Source organism: Ursus americanus, chromosome 10 (assembly GCF_024610735.1).
Source record: "Ursus americanus isolate L20-20 chromosome 10, mUrsAme1.1.p, whole genome shotgun sequence".
NCBI classification, from domain to species: domain Eukaryota; kingdom Metazoa; phylum Chordata; class Mammalia; order Carnivora; family Ursidae; genus Ursus; species Ursus americanus.
The window spans coordinates 35914427-35937908 of NC_142136.1; the positions used below are offsets into that span (position 1 = coordinate 35914427).

Below are 23482 nucleotides of genomic sequence, written 5' to 3' on the forward strand. Positions count from 1 at the left end.
AGCATAATTTAGATGAATTGAAAATATATACATTAAATACATTAGAAAAGATGCCATGGGTGTGTGTGTGGCAGGGGTAGAGTATGGGAATTTACATTATGTGAAAAATGCAATTAAAATGAGAGTAGTTGAAAATGCAAGAAATTTTAACTTATAAACCTGAATATTTTCTGTGTTGTTTAGAGCATTAATATTTATATTTTGTTAATTGAAAATAAAATCATGAACACATTTAATAAATAAATATCCTCAAGTCCATTATGTGTTAATGAATCAAGAGTCAGTGTCTTTGTTATTTTTATTTTTTTAAAGATTTTATTTATTTGTTTGAGAGAGAGCACAAGTAGGCAGAGTGCCAGGCAGAGGGAGAGGGAGAAGCAGGCTCCCACTGAGCAGAAAGCCCAATGTGGGGCTTGATCCCAGAACCCCAAGATCATAACCAGAGCCAGGACCCCAGGATCATGACCTGAGCCGAAGGCAGATGCTTAACCAACTGAGCCACCCAAGTGCCCCATGTATCTTTAAATAAGCTTTTATAATCATATTAAAGTCAATAGCGAATGTTCTTGTAACAATTTAAAATTTATATGTATTTTATAGCTTCATACTTTAACATACCTCAACTTAATATCTTCCAACCTAAGGCTGCTAAAGCACTGGTCTTCCTTCAATAAGCAGCGTCACGAAGCAAACATTTATTTTAATAGGAGCCTAGTGTATTTTTATTTGATTAACAACAAAAAAATCTTTTAAAGAAAACAAATTTAAAATGAGCTTTTTCAAATTAAAGATAAAAATATTGTTATCATATATCTAAAGGTTTGATATTTTAATATAAGGCACTATGGAAATGAGATATTAAAATATCTATAGTCTTAATACAACTGATTTTATAACTTATTTTTTATTTTAATGCTAACTGAATGTAAACAGAATGAGAGTGTTTAATCCCTAACATTTCCTCTTGAGAGTTTTCCTTGATTTTAGATATGATGTGAATACTGGATGACTCATTCAATATGATTCAGTGCCCTTGAGGAAGGTTGAATAGAATAGCTCAAATAGGGAAGATGAATTCCCTATAGCATCTCAGAATGTAGCATTTTTAAAAGCTAGAAATATTTTTCCACACAATTAGCACAAAATCACATTGCCAGGGATTTGCCTTCAGGTCATTAACTAATATGTTCACTAACAACTTGCACAAAGTAGATTGAAAAAAAAAAAGATTTTTCTGTCTGAGTCAGAACTGTGACTGATTTGGAATTAAACCATGCTTACTGGAATTCTATCAATAGACTCCTATTTTCAGTATCTCTGTTGTAACCCTGTAATGACATTCAAAAATGTACTTTCTACCTCATATATTTCTTCAATATCTAAATATGCTTTAAACAAAATTTATTTAATTCTTTTGTATTTGATCCTTCTCTTACTAGGAAAGAAATGTGTCATTTATCATAGAATGGAAAACAATATGTGTGCTCTCTTTGTAAAACTTTAATGTGTGTTGATGTTGTGGTATTTATACTGTGTACAGAGGATCATATTAAATAATAATATTATGATAAAGAGTAAGAAAAGAGTCTTTAGGAAGAAAATTGTCTACAATTCATGATAAATTATGAAAAAATGTCCCCATTATCATGAAATTTCAAAAAACCAAAGCTTTAGGGATGATTTTGAGTGCTAATATACCAATTCACCCACTCTGTGTAGGATGAAAATTCTCTAAAATCAAGTCCTAAAAGGCTTGTCAATAGTCCTTGGATTAACATGATTTATCACTATAGGTAGGGCATGGAACAGTTTGGAAAACAACCTTATAGGGGCATAATCCCATGTTGCAGAATAGCAACTCAGTTCTTAGTCATGTCAAGGGGTGGAACCTGAAATTTTTACATATGCCAAAACTAGTATATAATATCTTCCCAGCTCATAAGGTATTATGAGAATTAAAAAGAGCTCATTTATTAGGAAGGAAAAAGTGATGTATAGTTGTGATTGTAAAGGATCTTAAGACCCACTCACCAGCAAAGTAACTTACTTCTGTAATTCAACCATTCAATTTAAGAGTGTGACTCAACAAGATTGCAGTTTAATTGCTCTGGATAGATAAAAAGCATTATAGCCCAAAACTCGTTCAGAAACATTTTTCACAGTACTACTGTATCCTAAAGATGTTGTGAAGACATTTTGGAATAGGTTGGGAACTTGAATCCCCACTTTGCACTCTTCTTAATGTATTCAGACAGACCATTGACACTACTACTACTACTACAGTCATCTGAGATAGCAGGAAATAATGGCAAGTGGCTGTAAGTTCCCATTTCCCAGAAGTGAACTGGAGAAACCAATCCCCTGCCAACTTGGACTTTCCTTTCTGATAGTGCTATCAGCCATCTTGATGATGATGATGTCAAGAGGACAGTTTAAGACGTTGAAACCAGCTGGAAAAAGAAAGTCAGCATCTCAGCCTTCTCTACAGAATGGAATGTGGTGGTTGAGAAAAATCCATCTTGACCAGAGAAGCTGATCTTATCTCAGAGATGCTTGGTGGGATTAGATCCAGTATACATCTTTCTCCAAAGATCATTGTCTTCTTCATATTAATATTTAGAGCTTTTCTATGGGATGTGTACTGGAACTGTTTTTCTTAATCTTTGTATATTAATCCATTTTACAATAGTAAATTTTGCTGTGGGGACTTTTTCTTTGTTTTAATTTAATAAAAACATAACTCTTTTTTGTATAGATTCTAGATTTTCTCTTTTTTATGATATGTCTAATGTGTTACATTATAATGTCCTGTATCTTGAAGTGTATCCATATGCTACATATGGTGTTACGGGCTGAAGTGTATTCTCCTAAAATTTATATGCTGAGTTCCTAACCCCTGAATACTTTAGAATGTGACAACATTTGGGGATAGGGACTTGAACGAGATAATTCAGGTAAAATGAAGTCACATGGGTGGGTCTTGATAAGAAACATTAAAATACAGACACACAGAGGGAAGACCATGTGAAGACACAGAAGATGACTGTAAAGAAGCCAAGGAGAGAGCTCAGACCACAATCCTGCCAACTTTTTGATCTTAGACTTGTAGACTCCAGAACTGTGAGGAAATAAATTAGTTATTTAAGCCTCCTAATCTGTAATACTTCATTATAGCAGCCCTAGCAAACCAATGTATATGGGTACAGATATCAATGTGTATATACTTTACATACCCATACAAGAATATGTTGTGTTTTGGTGGTAGTGATGGAAAGAAGTGGAGAATGTGCCTAACTTCACTTTATCAGATAATAATCTATTGTGAAGGTCACTAAGTGGCTAAGTCATCTTTTATTCGTTGTATTAAATAACAGTTATCACTTATTTAATTCCTTTATATATATATCTGCCTCAAATTTTGGAATTGTTCGCTTTCTGCACTATATAGGAGGCTGTATGGAAGTTTGCCTCTGGAAAGCCAAATTTTTGGACATGTCATCAGTGAAGGGGACTTGGAAACACAGTGAATTTTGTTGACTCTAATAGCTGACATCTGTGGGATTTAACCTAATTCCAGAGTTTACCCAGTGCTCTACTGCCTCCTTAAAGATTGGTTCAGGAACTGTGCGACACATGACTTAATGCTGTTGTGGAAGAAAATGGTTGGTCGTGAAGCCATTCAAAGAAGGCTAGATCATCTCTGATTTACTAATAATTGGCTATGTCTACCAGAAAAATAAATGAAGCCAATCTAGAATAACCCAGTTTTCTAAAATTAAACTGGACCCTTCTATCATATGCTGTTAACCGAGTATGAAGATAAACTTATAGATTATATGTGTCTGAATTTTGCCTATGTTGAATACAGATTTGAAGTATGATTTAGATGTACTTTAAAGTATTTGCACTTTTTTCTTGTCATATGTAAATAATTAGTAACACTTGTCATCTTATTTTCAGTTTAAAGTAATTAATATTCATTATTCTGAAATTTCATTTACTAATAGCATGATTGTTTATTCTTTCATCTAAATTAAAGAGCTTATTAAAATTTTAAATAATATTATCACTGAAGTTTTCAGTTAACCATGACATTTTCCTGATTTTGTAAAATGTATTTAAAGCAATTAATTTATAAGTGAATTTATTGTTACAAATGTATATAGCAAAACATGTCATTGTTTAACTGAAAATGCCTTAAACTTTTTTAAGTATCAGAATTTTCAATAAAATAAATTGCATAAAATAATAACAGAGAAGGAAGACAAATTTCAGTTTATCAGATGCTTATTGCCTTTATTGCCTCAAATTTTGTAAGAAGCCCAACATCAGTTTCTATAATTAATAAGCATTTATTTGGCTCATAGGACTGTGCGTTCGTGATTTAGATTTGGCTCTTCTGGGTTCTTCAACCTTATGCTGGACTTATGCACATGCCTGTGCTCAGATAGTTGTTGGCCTCCAATGGGATGACTGGTAGAAATTGAATCTGCTCAACAAGTCTCCTATCTCAAAGCAGACTAGCCCAGGAGTGTTCTGAGGGCAATGGTAGAAATAGTAGCATGTAAGTAGAAATAGGCAAATGTTTCTTTGAGGTTCTGCTTATGTCATTTGGTCACATCTCCATAGCTAAAGCAAATCAGGTAGTTTAGCTTAGATTCAGTGTGGGAAAATAATTGGAGTGAACATAAGGAGTGATGACATAATAGAACTGTTTTTGCAAACTATCACATTTGGGAAATTGAATCCCTAGTGTTCATAGAAAAGATTTCTAGAGGTCCTTTTGGTCTCATTTGTTATGGCATTATATGTTTTAGTGATTCAAATTTTACCTCTAGTTTTATATTCTAATGAGCTTAAATCAGAAAGGTTTTAATAAATTTTATCAAAGATATTAAAATTTTCCACTATGCAGTGGTAATAGTGATAGTCATTAGATATTTCTAGGAGGTGTAAAATGCATCTATAACACATGTGATTTTACTGTCTCAAAGATACATCCAAAGATTTTGGAATTTAAAAATAAAGGTCGGAGCAGAATATGGATAATACCAAATATTCTACTTTAATATTGTTGAGTAAACTTATCTTTTTAGTTATTTTTTTCAGAAATAATATATGTATCAAAATTAAGTAAATCATGATTATTTGTTTCATTTTGTTTTTATTTAGTAAAGTAAATAACAAGTAAATAAGCATAAATTTGTTCTCCTTTGTTGATCCAACTGTATATCCTTTGGCTTTTCACCATGAATTTAATTTAGTTTATTGTACCTAGTTCAGTGCAAAATCCGTAATTTCGGACAGCTGTATTATTTTCCTAGAATCCTTAACTGTACAGTGATTTCCTTTTGGAGACCCCCTAGTGGGCCATTTTCTTGGGGTTGCTGTCTAGCCTATTACAGTCTCTGAACATAAGGTATAGTATCCTAAACATAAAATAGCTGGTGATCTATTCTCAATTTCTTTTTCAATTTGTGCAATTTTCCAGTTACTTTATGCTTTTCATTCCCCATTACAAAATTATGTACTAATTATATTTTTTAAGAACATAACCATGATTCTTAAGTAGTTATATAAATATTAAAATATACACCTTGATAAAAATAAGATAATGATAATAGTGTTTTAAAGGAAAAAGGTCTTGCTTCATTGTTTCAATTATCCATTTATTTTTCCTGTTTAAAATATGAATCATTGGGGCTCCTGGGTGGCACAGCGGTTGAGCGTCTGCCTTCGGCTCAGGGCGTGATCCCGGCGTTATGGGATCGAGCCCCACATCAGGCTCTTCTGCTATGAGCCTGCTTCTTCCTCTCCCACTCCCCCTGCTTGTGTTCCCTCTCTTGCTGGCTGTCTCTATCTCCATCAAATAAATAAATTAAATTAAAAAAATAAAATAAAATAAAATATGAATCATTGTCAATAAAGTGTAGACCACTAATGTCTTATGAAATTCATTTGAAAAATAAGTAACTGATGCTATCAATATCTGAAATTAATTAGATAGTATTCTCTATTTAAAATGCACAAATTCAGGGATTATAAAACATATAGATTTCATTGTTTTCTTTAAGCAATTTTCAAGTACTTTGACTTTATATTGGTAAATGTTTAACAACTAGCTTTACTAAATAAAGAAAGAGAAAGAAAGAAAGAAAGAAAGAAAGAAAGAAAGAAAGAAAGAGAAAGAAAGAAAAGAAAAGAAAAGAAAAAGAAAGAAAGAAAGAAAGAAAGAAAGAAAGAAAGAAAGAAAGAAAGAAAGAAAGAAAGAAAGAAAGAAAGGGGAGGGGAGTGTGGGGAGGGGGAGAGAAGAGGAGAGGAGAGGAGAGGAAGGGAAGGGAAGGGAAGAAAAGGGAAGAAAAAGAAAAGAAAGCCAGCCAGCCTTAGTTTGGAGAATACAAAGTTGAAGATACCAATGTGACATCATGAATGCCAAGTTGGAAAAAGATGTGTACAGTCCTCCCTTTGAGCCAATTATGAACAGTCTCTCTTAGCAGGCTTAAGTACCCCTCAGTCCTTGAATATCTTGTCTCACTATTTTCAGATAATATAACAATATCTTCGGCTTATTCTTGTAGATCTTCGACAGGCACTGGGACTAAGTAGGGTACATTACAGGAACGACAGTGAACCGGAGACTGGTATTCCCTGTAGGTAAATCCCACTCTACATGAGCCAGAGACTTAGGTCAGAATCAGTGTACTTGCCAAACATAAAGGTGCTGAGGTATAACAATGAGGATGGAGACCGAGATGATACAGAGAAAATAGTTTTTGAAAATAAGATCCAAGATACTGAGTGGCACATTTCTGGGCTAATCCTCTACATGCAGTTTGAGGTCATACAGAGAAGGTAAAAGCGGGGGGTGGGGGGTGGGAGAGAAATATTGTGAGCCAGATTCCAAAGGTTTTAATGTCTGAATGAGGGCAAACAGGAAGTCTGAATATGAAGTACACGTAAGATAGAAGTGGTATCTCATATGTGCTTCACTGAGACAAATTCTTTTGTAGGAGGAAATAGGATAAAACTTTTGCAAACGGAGAAATGAGGAAACCTACACTAGCTCCATCTTTGCTGGTGCTTAAAAACTTTCACTTGAAAGGCATACTAAGCGAGCAGTATCATTGAGGTCTATCTAGGTTAAGAAGACATTGGAACTTTTAGAAAAGAGGTAAAGATATTGGAGGTTTGATAAAATGTTCAAGAGGGTGAAGAATGATGTGCAATTGGAATATATTAGAGGTTATGTAGAGCATCATGGAGTATAAATCAAAGTGAAGAAAGTTGGACTTGGGAGCCTGGAACTTGTGGCCTTAAATAAATGGGCATTGGTATATGGGTTTAGAGCTGATGGTGTCTTAAAGTTAAGCAACCTGTCATCTCTAAGATGATGTTTGGAGCATCCATGCAACTGTCCTCTCCTGCAGTTAATGACCACTGGACTGGAGGAAGGGCAATCCCATTGGAAACATTAGGTATTCAGGTGACCATCCTTTCTGGAAATGATGAGGAATGATCTAGAAATGAACAACGAAGAAAGAAAGTTCATAGATACTAACGTTCCTGCATTGTGAGCATCAGAATGCCCCTATTTTTCATCCAAAAGTATTTCCTCTTTTTAACACACAACTTCCATGAAATTGATATCTAACAAGAAATATGAAAAGTTTTTAATGTACATGTAAGTGTATCCAACTAATTATATGGGAAATATAGTTTTCAATATAGTATTTCATAAAGATAGTAACTGGAAATTTTAGTAGAAACTTTTGATTAGTCTGTAAGGGTAAAACATCAGACATTATGACAAGTGATACCAACATAAGTTGTTTTAACCCATTCCCTACTTACATAATTTTTCACTTGTAGAGTAGGCTATAAAGATTAATCAAAATATCTTTGGCAGTGCCAATTTTCAGGTTAGCATTTGAATTCAAAGAGGAGATATTGAAATTCTGATCAGTATGTACTAAGCCTACAGTTTAACCTGAGTTGCTGCTGATTTAACTATGATGCAATAATGACAGCTTTCTCACTGAGAGGAGCCATTGATAACTATACCCATGCCATGGACACTGCTCTTCTGACCTCATCACCAAAGAGTAAAATAATACTACGGCAGGGAATTTGTAGAGCAAGAACTCTTTTCTGTGAACAATAAAATATCAAAATTAATGTGTAGGCAATAAAGCCACATATTCGTGAATCCCTAGAACACCAAGGTGGCCATTCTCCTGCCTGCAGGCTCCTTCCATATTTTTTGAGGTAGAAACAATGATACAGGCTTTGCGTTTCTTCTCTGTCCCAACTGGACTGCACATCAGTCAAGCATACATCTACAAAGTTTACTTTTTAATCTTCTCCAAGGCTATTTTATTTAAATGGCAGCTATAAGTTCCAAGAGACAGTGGTCCGCAAACTGTTTTCACGCAGGTAGTCTTTCTTAAGGAATGAAGTAATAATGTTTTATCTTCTTTTATACTCTGTGGAATCATTAAAATCAGGGGACATGTCTTTTTTCACTTTTTATACCTAAGTGTAAACATCTTGCTTAATAGAGTGCTAATTACAGGCATTCAATAAATGTATGTTCGTCTTCTGCTGATGTGGCAGCACCTAAGGAAGACAAAAAAGTCTTCTCTTCGTATAGTTTTCTTATTCTCCCATTCCCTAACACCAGACAAGAATCAGAACGAGACATAACTTGTTATAGTCAATAAAACCCAATAAACATAGTGCTCAAATTTGCAATGACTAAAAATAAGGTACGGCACCAGCCCTCTACGCAGTTTGTATTCTAGTGTTCTGTAGCTACATATGTAACTCTAATAAATCCAGGAGTCCATGTGACTCCATTTTTGCATAAGTATTTTTTTTAAAGAGCATTCAATTAGATCAATTATCAACACTAATACTTCGGAAAAATCCATTTCTTCCTTCCCCAATTTGCATTTATTATGAACTACTCCACACATTCACATTCCACACTCCGAAACCCTGTTGTAAGCTTGGAGACTTGTTTTCTCACTCCTTCCTTTCTTTCTTTAACACATTTGTTAGATAGAATGGCCTCCCTCCCAGCAAGCAAAAGGACAATAACTGAAAGTAAAAATAAAGAGAAAATGAAGAAGTCGGTGAACACTCAATTTTTTGTATCGACTATTTTAAAAATTCCTCTTGTTATTTGATCAGCCTCCTCAACTAGATCACCAAAATAAGCATAAAAACACAGGATAGTCTTCTCCAGTAGATTTTTTTTTTTACAGTACGTATGAACAAAGTAGGCAAAACTTTATATTTCACTATATTCATAATTCTAAGAGCAAGTTTTGAGACAAATATTTCCACTGTGCTGTTAATTTCTTACAACATTCATCCAATGTTTTTGAAAGTAAAGGGCAAACCCCTTGTGCATTTGGTGTCATGTTTTGAGTGATATATCTTTGCAAAAATATTCTAGAATAATATATACCTCCAAGAGTAGTGTGAAATGTAATTAAACCCAAAAGAATAATTTCCATTTTTTTTTTTTTACTTTTCAGAACTTTATTTAGTTTCCAGGACCAGATAATGAGTACTGTAAATTTCGAGGCTTTTGACTTCAATCCCAACAACAGTATTTCACCTTCATAACTTTTATTGATTTTTACTGGAATGTCAATTGTCTTCATGGTTTGCTGGTTATGTCTTCAAGTCACAATTGTCCTGCTCTGTTTTATTCTTGTGCATTTTTCCAGCAAGTATGTTTGGTGTCTTCTCCCTGAAGAATCTTATTCCACTCTTCAAGGACCTTTGCCTCTTCCAGAAGGGCTTTTTCCTCCTCCTGAAGAGCCCTGTTTTCTTCTCTAAGAGCCTTGTTCGCCTCACGAAGAGCCTGTTCCTCCTTCCACAGAGCCTGTTCTTCCATCTGTAGTGCTATTCCTTCTTTCATCGGGGCTTGTTCCTCCATTTTTATTGCTCTCTCCTGGTGTTGCAAGGCTTTTATCTCCTCACGGAGAGACGTTATTTCTTTCTGAAGAGCTTTCGCCTCATTCTGGAAGGCCTTCTCCTGTTCTCTGAGAGCCTTGATCTGAGCTTCCCGGGCTTGATTCCGTTGCCAATAAGACTTTCTTTCTGTGTTCAAAGCATTAATTTTTTCGCCTGCTGTTTTTTGGCTCTCCAAAATCATATTTTTAAACTTCCATAGGGCCTCATTTTGCTGTCTCAAGGATTGATTTACCTCCCGGATCAACTGGTTGGCCATTTGGAAGAGTTTGTTTTCTTGCCGAAGAGCTTTATTTTCTCCCCAAAGGGACTTGTTTTCTTTTCTGAGAGCCTTGTTCTCGTCCCTGGCCACCTTATTGTCTCTCTGAAGATTTTTTTCCACCTCATGAGACTCATGTTTGAGCTTATTTTGATCTTGGGTGCAAGAGAAAAAAGAGGAAAACAAGTGCAATATTTTGTCTCTATTTATCCACTTTGATTGAGAGACAACCATTATTTCTTAGTGTTTTATCTGAGCAAAATATATACACTCCAAGTGTTCTGGGTTTGGCCGAAGGTGAACTAATGGTATTTACAACAAAAATGGTCCTAAATTTGTTGCGAATTTGTTCATATAGAATCGGTTGTTGTGCTGACTTGTACAGGTAATATAGCAGGGATCTAAACAAGGATCAGTCAGGCCCACTGCAGGAGAAAAACAGTCAAAATATGAAGGCAATTCAGTAGCTTGACTATTAGGTTGGTGTAACCAAGTTTAAATCTCAACACATGTAAATTGCAAATTAATAATTCTAGGATACATATTGAATATTGATCAAGGTTAACATATTGAATTGTTTGTGTTAAACTGAGTTAAGCTCTGAGTTAAAGTACTTCTACCAAGCTATTACTCTTCTTCTACTCTGTTAATTATTTATAATTATATTACTGGTTATTGATGTGGAAAAATATGTATTTATATAAACATTTCTGGCTTTGTAAGAATTAGAAAACATTTTTCAAAGAAGTTATACTCCGTAATTTTACCATATTTACTTAGATAGTTAGTAGTGTTATCAGATATTTAAACAGACATTCATGCTTACATTTCTGTGGTCTCTGAGTTCCCAGCAAGGCTGATTCCTTTTAATACTAGAAAACAACTAGGCAACATTTTATGTCATCTATAGTGATGTCATATAGTGTTGACACTAACGAGATAATGGGTGCTATATATAGTGTTTGGTTGTTTTTTTAGTCTGTTTTTTAGGAAAAATGTAAATTACAATGTAAGGTTATATTTAATGCTTTTCTGTATTATTAAATCAATATGTATATAGTCTTTGCTTTGATGTAAGTTATTATAATTAATTTCAAACATTGAGTTTGTTATTAGCAAAGTAATTTTATTTTATCCTAGAATTGACTAATATTAGGAAACACTATACAATCAAAGGTGAAAGTATTTTAAATGATTTTAAGATCACTGGTGAATAATTAGAACTGAAGGAAATAGCACTAGCAACATTTTAATTCTAGTAATCTTATCTAAGATAAATTTTATATTATTCAACATAAGTTCACTGCTAGAACATAAAGCAAAAGATTGTAATTTTTTGAAATGTAAACTTTGGATGAAATATTAAAATATTAAAATGTTTGTATTTACATACATGTCATGCTTTAACTATTTATACTTATAAATGTATAAGGTTTAAATTGGAAAATCAAGTATATAATAACATGTGTAAGACAAAACCACTCACATCTGATTAAGATTTGCCAATTTATTCACTGTACCAGATTTCTCAGTAGCTGCTTACATTATATCTGTTTAACAAGGTTGAAGAAAAGTAATTTTTTCTCACACATTTCTAACTCTATATTTAACTTAAAAATAGTAAAACAAAATAACAAGGAATGAAATTTAATGTAAAATTAAGAAAATCCATGTGAAGATTTTCAATTTCTTTGTTTTTAACTTGATGAGAGTGAAATATCCCTTTGATCATCTCTATCTATAATTGAATCGAGAAGGTATTTTATGTGATTATGTACCAGCTTCTTCTTTATATTACTGTTTCTGCTCTTTTGCTATTGCTACCATGGTAGCTAAAGATTCAGAAAGAGTTCCAAAAGACAAAGAGCTCTGGACATTCTGTATTGGAATGAATAACTTTTGAGGTTTAAGGGCAAACTAAGAAAGAAGAAAAAAATCTCTGTAGCCCTGATCTGTTGAATAAATTGAATTCATAATTTAAAACTTGTTCTCAAATTAACTACAAACCCAGATGGTTTCATCGGTGAATTCTTCCAAATGTTTAAGAAAAAAATACTATTAATATATCCATGAATCTTTTCAGATGATAGAAAAAAAATGAACAACTTTTTGTTTTGAGAACACATCACCTTACATAAAAATCTTACAAGGAGATTACAAGACAGAAAAACTATAGCCTAAAATATCTCATAAACACAGTTGCAAAAATCCTAAACAAAAGATAAGCACACAAAGTTCAATGATACATAAAATAAATTGTATATTATCACCAAACTGGGTTTAATTCATGAATGTAAGATTCAGTTAACACTGGGAAATCAATTAATGTAATTCACTACGTTTACAGAACAAAGGAAAAAACTTTCAGTTTGTACCCAGATGAGAAAAGTAATGTCAGGAAATTCAGAGAATAGCGTTTGATAAAACTCAACACAGGTTCATGATTAAAAACAAAAACCAAGCCAACAATTATCATCACCAACAATATTCTCTTAGTGTAATAGGAGTAGAAAAGAACTTAATTCAGTTATAAATTTAAAACAAAACAAAACAAACAAACAAAAACCTGCAGAGGCATACCAGATGATGAAATACCAATAGATCAGGAATATTCAGGATCACAAGCTCTGAGACGCGTGAGGTGATAACAATGAAGCCCTAAAATCTCTTAAATTGTTCCTAATCTTAAATTTTGTGTTCCACAAGTGATTTGAGCTCCCAAGATTGGGAAACTAGCACAAAGAAGACACAGAACAAGTTGGAATGAAGCATGATAAACATGATGTCATTGGGGTTTTGTGGAACCATTCCCAGTTAGCATTGTAATAGTCTGAATTGTGTTCCCTCCAAATTCATGTTGAAGTCCAAACCCTCAGTACTTCAGAATGTGAATATATTTGGAGAGAAGGCTGTAAAGAAGCAATTAAGTTAAAATGAGGTCATTGTGTGGGTCCTAATCAACATGACTGTGTCTTTACAAGAAAAGGAAATTTGTGTATAAGAAAGACAGAGAAGGAAGAGAAAAGACTACCATGTCCAAGCCTCAGAAGAAATGAACATCTTAATCTTGAACTTCTAGCCTCCAGGACTGTGAGAAAATAGGTTTCTGTTGTTTAAGCCACCCAATCAATGGGACTTTGTTATGGCAGCCCTAGCAAACTAGTAAAAACATCCTTCTTCTCTGCTTAAGTTTTGGAAGGAAAAAAAAATGGAAGATATTGACCGCCAACTGAGTGATTTTGGCCCTCTTACATTACCATTTTGCACAGTTTTCTAATTTCTAATTTCTCTTTGAGTCTGTGGTTTCTGACACCCAGTTCTATATTCATTTTGGTCTCTAGCTAGGAACCCAGTATTTACACTGCCTTTTGAGTGAGCATTTTCAGTCATGCACCACAATGGCTCCTTATTCTGTTGCCTCTTATGGAACTGTTTACAGTTAAGAAATCGGCCTCCTAGGGGGGTTTCTTTCTCATGTGAAATTAACCAATTTAGAACCAACTTGAGTTTCTGTGGTCTTTGCACTGGCTAGAAGACTCAGGGTATGCCCTGTTCACAGTTTCCTTCTTGACTGGGAATATTAAAAAAAAGATTTGGGGCTGCTAATCTAGCCCGACCCATATGACCTTTGTATTCACATTTTAAAGCTAGAACCTCCCTAGTATTGTGAAGTACACACAAACTTTAGCTGGCACATGATATAAAAGTAGCAAATATTCTGTAAATCAAATTTTAAAATATCTTTAAAGATGTAAAGTTCTCTTGCTTCATCTCTGCCTACTTAGGAAATGCTGAACTTGTGAAGTAAGCAATGAAAGTATGCATGCTGAAGCCACCTGAACTGACTACAAATACTGGTTGTTAGCTTGCAGGATCACAAGCAATCTAGCTTTTGCAGAGGGTAGCCACGAAGTCTCCATGTCTTTTGCTTGCTAGACCCCAGCAACCAGCCTTTACTTATCAGACCCCAATGGTCGGGTTCTGCTTGCTGTTAAGCCCCAGGAGGTCTGTCTTGCAGAGCACTGTAGACCACCTGGGGTGCTACAAGGTGGTCCCTTGTAAGCTTTCTCTGAGGTCCAAGCTACTTTGCCAAGTTTATAGATGTCCAGCACTTATTGTAAAGTCTAGGCATCTTTTCTTAAGGTGATGCCTTTACCCAAGGCCCTGCAGTCACCACAGAACTGGCTTGAACATCCTGCACAGACCTCAGAAATGAAAAACAACAACAACAACAACAACAACAACAGAAACCCTGCAACTGTAAAAATATCAGCTGGATAAACATAAGTCTCTTCCAGGTTTAAAATACCTTGCCCACAAAGTAAAATCCAAGGCCTAATGCCATTTATCCTGTACACATGGGTAGCCTTAATCACTTCCTTAAATTTCTTTTTTGTTTTATGTTTTAGAATGTCTAAAGAGAATATCAAAGTTTCAGGTCTCTGAAATTAACTCCTCAAAACTGCGGATATACCAGGGAGGGGATGGAACCTTGTAAAGCATAAACTTCTCAGGAAATCATTTAATAGTAGATACCTCCTGTGGGTAAGAAAAGTTATACAAATTTGAGTTAATCAGCCCACCTACCCAAGGCAGAATGAGTAAAGTGGTGTTGAGGGGTCAGAAAATACAGTAATTGAGAACTTTCCAATAGATATGAAAAGAAATGTCCCTTCTCACCCCCGAGAAGTAACAAGTGAACAGAGAACTACCATTGGGGAAAACTGTTGATGGAACGGCATGCAGGAACAGGTATGAGAGGCTTCAGTTCTGTAAGAATAGGGGATTAAGGATAAATAATGCAACCCTAAGAAGTTTAGGGCAGTAGCCAGAAAATCAGGAAACTTGGAAGTAGGATTTAAATTTGCCAGACCAGGCAACGACAGACTTTTGGTGTATCTGTTTGAAAAGGTCAACATTGACTTTGATTGTGGAGATCAGTTAGGATATGTTCCAATTTAAATATCACTTTCAACCTTAAAATTCCATTATTGCCTTAAAAAATGACAATCAAAGCCAGTAACAAGCAAAAACAACTGTTAATTTTAACTTGCATTCAAAGAACATTTCCTAAAGTTACGAAAACAAAATACAATCACCACAATGGTTTGTTTAAGTTAAGCGACTATCTAATTACTTTATGGAAAATTACCTTCCTTCCTTAAAACACTGTGAGGCTGCCAAATCTACTCCTCTTGTAGTGCGGAGCCTCATGCTATTTGGCTTCCGGGCTCCATCTGCATCTGTCTGCATCTGCTTTCATCCTCCTCAAACTCTTCTCAAAAGGAGCACAGAGAATCTGCAATTCATGTCAGGGCACCCAGCCAGATTAGAAGCTGCCAAATATCAACATCAGGTTTTGTGAGAAAAATTAAGTTACTTAAGCCTTCTCTCTAGCACAGCAATAATGTTGGATGAAAGGTTATGCAGTTGGAATCTCTATTTCTACCCTGCTGGGAAAAGATAATTTGGAAGTGAAAATGTGAGGTTATGATGTGATTTGGACATTTTATGGTGACCTAACCTTTTCAACTGCTATTCTTACTGTGTCTGGTTATCATGTTAGTGATTTTTTTTTTTTACTGTTTTTCTGCAGTTGTCACACTACAACATGGAAGGTAGAATGTGAATAGCTTCACATATTAGATTTTTAAAGGGTTTTGTGGTTCTCTGCACATCTTCAATAATTCTTTATTCTGATCAGCAAAAGTACTGATATGCATGCATTTTCATTCTTGTTATTTTCTTCCCAATAAATGATTTGGCGCTGATTTATGATAGCAATATTTAAAATTTGAGAATGAAAGCAATAGGAAACCTCAAGGGCCAGATATTGAATGGGACATTTGATTAATATTTTCAATATTAATTTTGCTCATCAGTAAATGTAATAATGATAGCATATCCTCAGGCTTACTTTGAGGTTTAAACAAATTAATATATGTAAAAAGTTAATAATAGCTAGTGATGAATAAAATTAGTTGCAGTTATATTAATTATATTAATGCATATTTTGAATTCCAAATGAAAATTAAAAACAGTAACAACAGCAGAAGTATTTTAAATGTTTGTCATAAAGGTAGGAACAAAATGAAATTCTAAATATAAATATCTATCTATCTATCTGTAAAATCTAAAAACAAAATATTTCTGTTACTTTCTCAAAGTCACTTGGTTACTATGAAAAGGCAGAACTCCAGATTTTGGGCTACAAATATGTGAGTGTTTTATGTTATGAATTTTCACAGATCAAATGGATATCAGAATCTTAGAAATCTTGGATGAACTTTTTCAGACTGCACTGGGTGGAGCATGATTTTTGTTTTCTTGAATACTAGGTATAATTAGCTGATACCTCCAAAGTACTTCATCATTGTATATTTGAGTATACGCATGATTTTTATAAGATGTCCCAGAAAAGAGGACTGATACAGTTTAAGATATAATAAAATTAGAGCAGATATACAGACATGCTGTAAACCGAGTGGCCTACTTGCTGAATAAAAAAAGGCCTTATTTTATGTATGAGTGTAAGCAATAAATTATCACAGGCAGTAAGGGAGTTGATTTGGTAACTTTATCACTCAGGATCTTCCGTAGGTCCTTAACTGTGTATGTGTGTGAATGTTGTGTGCATTTTCCTTTTTCCTTACGTATACCAAAGAACAGTTTTCATGCCTTATTTACTTTCTAAAGAAACGTTTTTGAATTTTTTGAGACCTTGACTACAGGATACTTTCATCATTTGTTCAGCTTTCTCTAAAAAAATATGTAGTTAAGAAGAGATCTTAAACTATTTCTAGCAGGTCACATTGTCAATATTAATATATCTCATTTAATGAGCCTTAGATCATAGATCTATGGCCCACAAGATCAGAAGACTGAAATTATAGAATGGGTATCTCAAAGTCTCAATCAAAAGAGAGAAGAGACATAAAGATTTTGAGATAAACTATTGCAAACACTTCTCCATATTCTTTCTAAATCATTTCTATCCCACAAATTCTTATAATGCAAAAGGCAGAAAGACAGGTTCATTTTAGTCTTGTTTATTATTAGGTCCCATGTCTCCACTGATTTTTCATAATGGGCAACTGCACCAATTGGTGCTGCCCTGTGCTTTTAAAAAATCAAGTTTTCATATTTAATGTTAATGAAATGTAGCCTAAAAGCTAAAAGCGAGGTGTACAAAAGGACTGTTATTCTAAAGTAATTGGTTAGGGTAATTTAAATAATAAAGGAAATTAATTATGTAAATGTCCAGCTCTTCTCCCCATTCAGCCTTGATGAGCTTCAGCAGAGAATAGGAAAAGTTGTGCATCTTTTTTTTTCCCTTCATACCCTATGAGAATAATATTCACTAGCTCAATGAAACCGATGCATTTCTGAAAATAAATATGCTGTAACATATATTGTATAGAACAGAATATATGAGTCTAACATATTTATAAAAGCAACATAGATATTAAAGGTTGAAAGAATAGAGGTATAACTTTAACAATAGAGAAATGGTTTATAACTCAGAGTAATAATAAGAAAGTGCCTTTTTATAGCATCTAGCATAGCTTGAAGGGAATTTAGAGATAATTGAATCCACCATCTTCACTTCAGATAGAGATGCTGATGTGGAGAAAAGGCTAAGCCTCATGCCTAAGGCCGTATAAATGGTTAGCAGCAGACCCTTCGCCAGATTCAAAGTATTTGACGTGGAGAACAGTCATAGCTAACTTCAGTTTGAGTGATACAGTTGTTTTATTTCTTCTTAAATAGTGAAAATTCTGCTACGAATTTTTATGATTTAAGGACAAAAAGGCATTTCAGTAAGCCAGATAAAATATAATTCTATAATTGCTTAAGCAACCCATGAATTCATTTCTCTATGTGATGTAAGGTCACAAAGTACTTGCTTGTGTTTGTAAAACTCCTGTAAAAATCCTTAGCCATGATTTACACATTCTCATATTTCTCTGAGGGAAGTAGAGAAGAAATAAAAGTAATTTTGAGCAGACCTACACTTGAGAATGACAGCTACAGGAGATGACGGAAAAGGAGAATGGAGGCAATTTGTTTTGACTTCATGATGGGAGAAAACCTATTTTTTTCAGGAAGTCAAATCCACTAAAGAAATATATATTGTACTTAAATCAAAAGCACATAGAATATTCTTGGGGTGCCTGGGTGGCTCAGTTGGTTCAGTGTCTGACTTGTGATTTCGGCTCAGGTCATGATCTCAGTGTCCTGAGTTCAAGCCCTGCATGGGCCCCATGCTCAGTGTGGAGTCTGCTTGAGATTCTTTCTCCCTCTCCACCTGCCCTTCCTTCTGCTCATTCTCTTTCAAAAAAAAAAAAAAGCATATAGAATTTTTTGAAGTGAATCAAATGTGATCCTTGTCTTTAAGTTATGAACAATTAATTGAGAGTATCAGGAAAAACATGAAGCAGAACATTAACCAAGAGCACTCTGAAAAACCACTGATAGAGTACATGGCACATAATTAGTGCTGAGCAGATATTCTCAGATACTAAATTGGAACGAGATAAACACCGTAATAATGATTGTAGGCTAACACAAGGAAAGAGGTATTTATGGTAGGGCTTGAATATATAGGTAGGATTTTAATTACTATAAGTTGACAGAATGAACACATGAAGGAAGCAATGTGAGAAAGACGAGGAAGACAAAAAAATAGTAGGCATTTCAGTAAGCAGAATTAAATATAATTTTAAAAGATCTCTTCCTTTACACTGATCATATACATTCATGTAAAGAATGCAGGTATGTCATCTCTTACCTGAAATGAACATTAAATTGGCCTAAATTCTTTAGTTTGTTTTCATTTCCTCTGTAAAATTGCTTTCATTTCAGAATTGTGCTTTTTTGATAATGTAGACCTAACTATGTAGTAATGGTCTTTAATACATGCATGGTTATTGCTTTCCTTTCTCATGTTGCTTATTCTTACGTATGTTACCAACATTTACATTAGTCATGTCTTTAGAGATAAAGCATGACCTGTAAATTTCCAAGTTTGCTTTGTGACAGCCTGCTGAATGATATTAGACTAATTGTAAGCAAAGAAAATCAGCTCTTTCTTACCAAAAGACAGATTGCCTTAAGTAGAACAACAGTTACGAAAATCAAAAAAATAAAAGGCTCAACCCAACAGATGTTGCTGTTTCTGCCAAATATTGCTCTCTCTAAGCCCCAGTTCTGAAAAAGTGTGTAAGTTAATCAGCAGAATATAATTTTATTTACAAAATTCATATTGATAATCCCTCTCAGTGTAATTTAAATTCTTAGAAACGTCTAATTGTTAATCTTGTTTAACACTATCTTAAACTCAAAAGTTATATGTGACCTTGTCTTTTTTAAATTCACTCATTGACAAAGAGACTTTTTTTCACTCTTTAATTAAATTGGTTGCAGTATTTTGTTGTGACCATATTGTTGTCGTTGTTGTTGTTATTGTTTGAGTAGACTCAAATGAGTTTTTTGACATTGAAGTGTCTCTTTCGGGACGCCTGGGTGGTTCAGTTGGTTAAGCGTCTGCCTCTGGCTCAGGTCATGATTCCAGGGTCCTGGGATTGAGTCCTGTATCTAGCTCCCTGCTCAGTGGGGAGCCTGCTTCTTCCTCTGCCTGCTGTTTCTCCTGCTTGTGCTCACTCTCTCTCCCTCTCTAACAAATAAATGAAGTGTCTCTTTCATGGAAAAAAAAGTCACAGGCCCTATGTATACCTGTCTTTCCCTTAAAAACTTGTACAAGTTACCTATTCTGTATACATATAAGTATGGTATAGGCATAGGTATAGATATGGATTGATATCAATTTATATATATATTTGAAAATGTCCCTATGTATACATATATATTTGGATATATTTGGTGTACATTTATGTGCATATTAAGGAGGGTTAGTGCTGTGATGCAGTGTGGTGTTCAAATCATGCTTTATTGAAATATATGTTAGTATAATTTCAATGAAATAGTATTGAAAAGAATTATTAGACTTGGTTGAAAGTGATTGTAAGTTTAAGAAATTGAAGCAAGAATTGTACAGAATTAATTTGAAGAGTTTAATAAGTATTGGAAGAAAAATGTTACTGGAAGTTGATATTGAGCGAACAGATTTTTTGTTTTAAATTAAAAATGCTTAAAGTTAATTAATTAATTAGTTTATTAATTAAAAATGCTTGACCAGGTGCATGAAGTAATCCTCTTGCAGGGAAGGAGAACCTACAGTGTGTGTGTGTGTGTGTGTGTGTGTGTGTGTGTTTGTGTGTGTGTGTTTATGTGTATATGTATGTGTAATTATATAGAAATATTTAGGATTCTGTGTAATTCATTTTCATTATTTGAACATCTCTTTTGAACAACTGTGAGATGTCTGTTACTTTTCTGGAACCTGATTTTCCTAAGTGCCCTTCAGTCCTACTAGTTGGACTTCTCTAAGAGTTTTCTCCATCCTTGTATTTGGCCATTGCAAGGGTAGAACAAGGCAAGCTGCAACCTCAGTGAGGTAAAGTGGTTAAGAATAAGTGCCCTGCTCCCACAACTTTTATTCAACGTAGTATCAGAAGTCCTAGTCACAGCAATCAGACAAGAAAAAGAAGTAAGAGGCATCCATATTGGTAAATAAGTTAAACTGTCACCATTTGCAGACAATATGATACTATACATAGAAAACCTTAAAGATTGCGCACACACACACACACACACAAACTACTAGAAGAAACAAATTCAGTGAAGTGGCAGGATACAATATCTAAGGCCCAGAAATCAGTAGTGTTTCTATACACTAACAATGAAGTTGAAGAAAGAGAAATGAAAAACAAAAAGCTCACAAACAAACAAAAACACCATTTACAATTGCACCAAAAATAATAAAATACCTAGGAATAAACTTTACCAAAGAAGCAAAAGACCTATACTCTGACAACTATAAAACATTGATGAAAGATATTCAAGCTGATACAAACAAATCGAAAGATACACCATGCTCATGGATTGGAAAAATTAATATCGTCAAAATATCCATAATATCCAAGGCAATCTACAGATTCAGTGAAATCCCTATCAAAATATAAACAGCATTTTTCACAAAACCAGGACAAATAATTACTAAAATTTGTATGGAACCACAGAAGACCCTGAAAAGCCAAAGAAATCCTGAGAAAGAAGAACAGAACTGGAGGTATCGTAATTCCAGATTCAAGTTATATTACAAAGTTATAGTAATCAAACAGTATGGTACTGGCACGACAGTAGACATATAGATCAATAGAACAGAATAGAGACCTCAGAAATAAACCCACATTTATATGATCAATTAATCTATGACAAAGGAGGCAAAAATATACATGAATTATTTTCAATAAATGATGCTGGAAAATTGGACAGCTACATGCAAAAGAATGAAAGTGGACTATTTTCTAACACCAAACATAAAAATAAACTCAAAGTGAATTAAAGGTCTAAATGTAGGGCCTGAAGCCATAAAAATCCTAGAAGAGAACATAGGCAGTAATTACTCTGATGTTGGCCATAGCAATATTTTTCTAGATAGGTCTCCTAAAGCAAAAGAAACAAAAGCAAATATAAACTGTTTGGACTACATCAAAATAAAAAGCTTCTGCACAGCAAAGGAAATAATTAACCAAACAAAAAGACAACCTACTGCATGGGAGAAGATATTTGCAAATGATATATTTGATAAGGGGTTAATATCCAAAATATGTAAAAAACTCATACAACTCAACACCAAAAAACAGTCTGATAAAAAATGGGAAGAGAACCTGAATAGACATTCTTCCAAAGAAGACATACAGATGGCTATCAGACATATGAAAAGATGCTCAACATCACTCATCATCAGGGAAGTGCAAATCAAAACTACAATGAGATACCACCTCATGCCTGTTAGAATGGCTAACATCAAGAAGACAAAAAACAAATGTCAGCAAAGATGTGGGAAAAAAGGAACCCTCTAGTGCTGTTGGTGGAAACGTAAATTGGCATAGCCTCTATGGAAAATAGTATGGAGGTTCCTCAAAAAGTTAAAAATAGAAATACCATATGATCCATTAATTCCACTACTGGGTATTTACCCAATGACAATGAAAACACTAACTCAAAAAGATACATGCACCCCTATGTTTATTGCATCATCATTTACAATAGGCAAGACATGGAAGCAAACTTGGTATCCATGAATAGATGAATGGATAAGGTATATATGCAATGGAATATCACACAACCATAAAAAAGGATGAGATCCTGCCATTTGAGACAACATGGATGGACCTACAGGGTATTATGCTAAGTGAAATAAGTCAGACTGAGAAAGACAAATACCATATGATTCCACTCATAAGTAGAATCTAAAAAAAAAAAAGAACAAAAAGCACAATCAGCAGTATAAATACAGAGAACAAACTAATGGTTGCCAGAGCCAAGAGGGGTGGAGTTTGGGCAAATGCGTAGAGGGGAGAGAGAGATACAGGCCTCCAGTTATGAGAAGAGTAAGTCATGGGAATAAAAGGTAAATCATAAGGAATACGGTCAATGATACTGTGATAGCAATGTAATGGGACAGATGATAGCTATACTTGTGGTGAACATACCGTAATGTATAAATTTGTCAAGTCACTACATTTTATACCTGAAACTAATGTAACACTGTGGGTCGACTGCACTCAAAAATAAATAAATAAATAAAAGAAATGAAAAAAAATTTAAAGTAAATAAAAAAATAAAACAAGGAAACAAACCAAAAAACTAGATAAATAAATGCCCTGCTTTGATCCAGAGGAATCAAATTACTTTTATCCTCCCTCTTGTGAATGCAAAGCAAAGTTTAAGGAATTACATAGGAATGTAAAACTATATATATATTTTTTATTTCTCAGCAGTCTCCAGAGGTCTTTCAGCATGGCCTTATAAATTTCTTAGGACACAGTAGCTGCAGCAGAAGACTGAGCAGGGACAAGGGTGTGAAGAAATATGGCCACCAAAAGCCATTACCCTTTGAAACTGATCCAGCAAATAAGAATAGCTATGTGTTGGCTAATTGAATTTAAATAAAAAAAAAAAAAGAAAGAAAAAGAAAAAAGAATAGCTTGTGGAATATGCTTCTACCAAGAACATCCAAGAACTATAAGAAGCAGGCACTATAAGCTGAGTACCAGGAGTTGCTACCATGAGAGGAATGAAAGCTTAGTAATGATTCTGCATGCAGCCATC

The 23482-nt window shown here is 34.1% G+C and overlaps 1 protein-coding gene across 1 annotated transcript; it reads right to left on the reverse strand.

Annotated features, from left to right (window-relative positions):
- Positions 1-9634: 9634 nt before the first annotated feature.
- Positions 9635-10500, reverse strand: LOC123800997 (uncharacterized). The gene has a single exon (XM_045810922.2). It carries the CDS (start codon positions 10475-10477, stop codon positions 9716-9718), a length of 762 nt encoding a protein of 253 aa, XP_045666878.1. The 5' UTR covers positions 10478-10500; the 3' UTR covers positions 9635-9715.
- Between the last annotated feature and the right edge of the window lie 12982 nt (positions 10501-23482).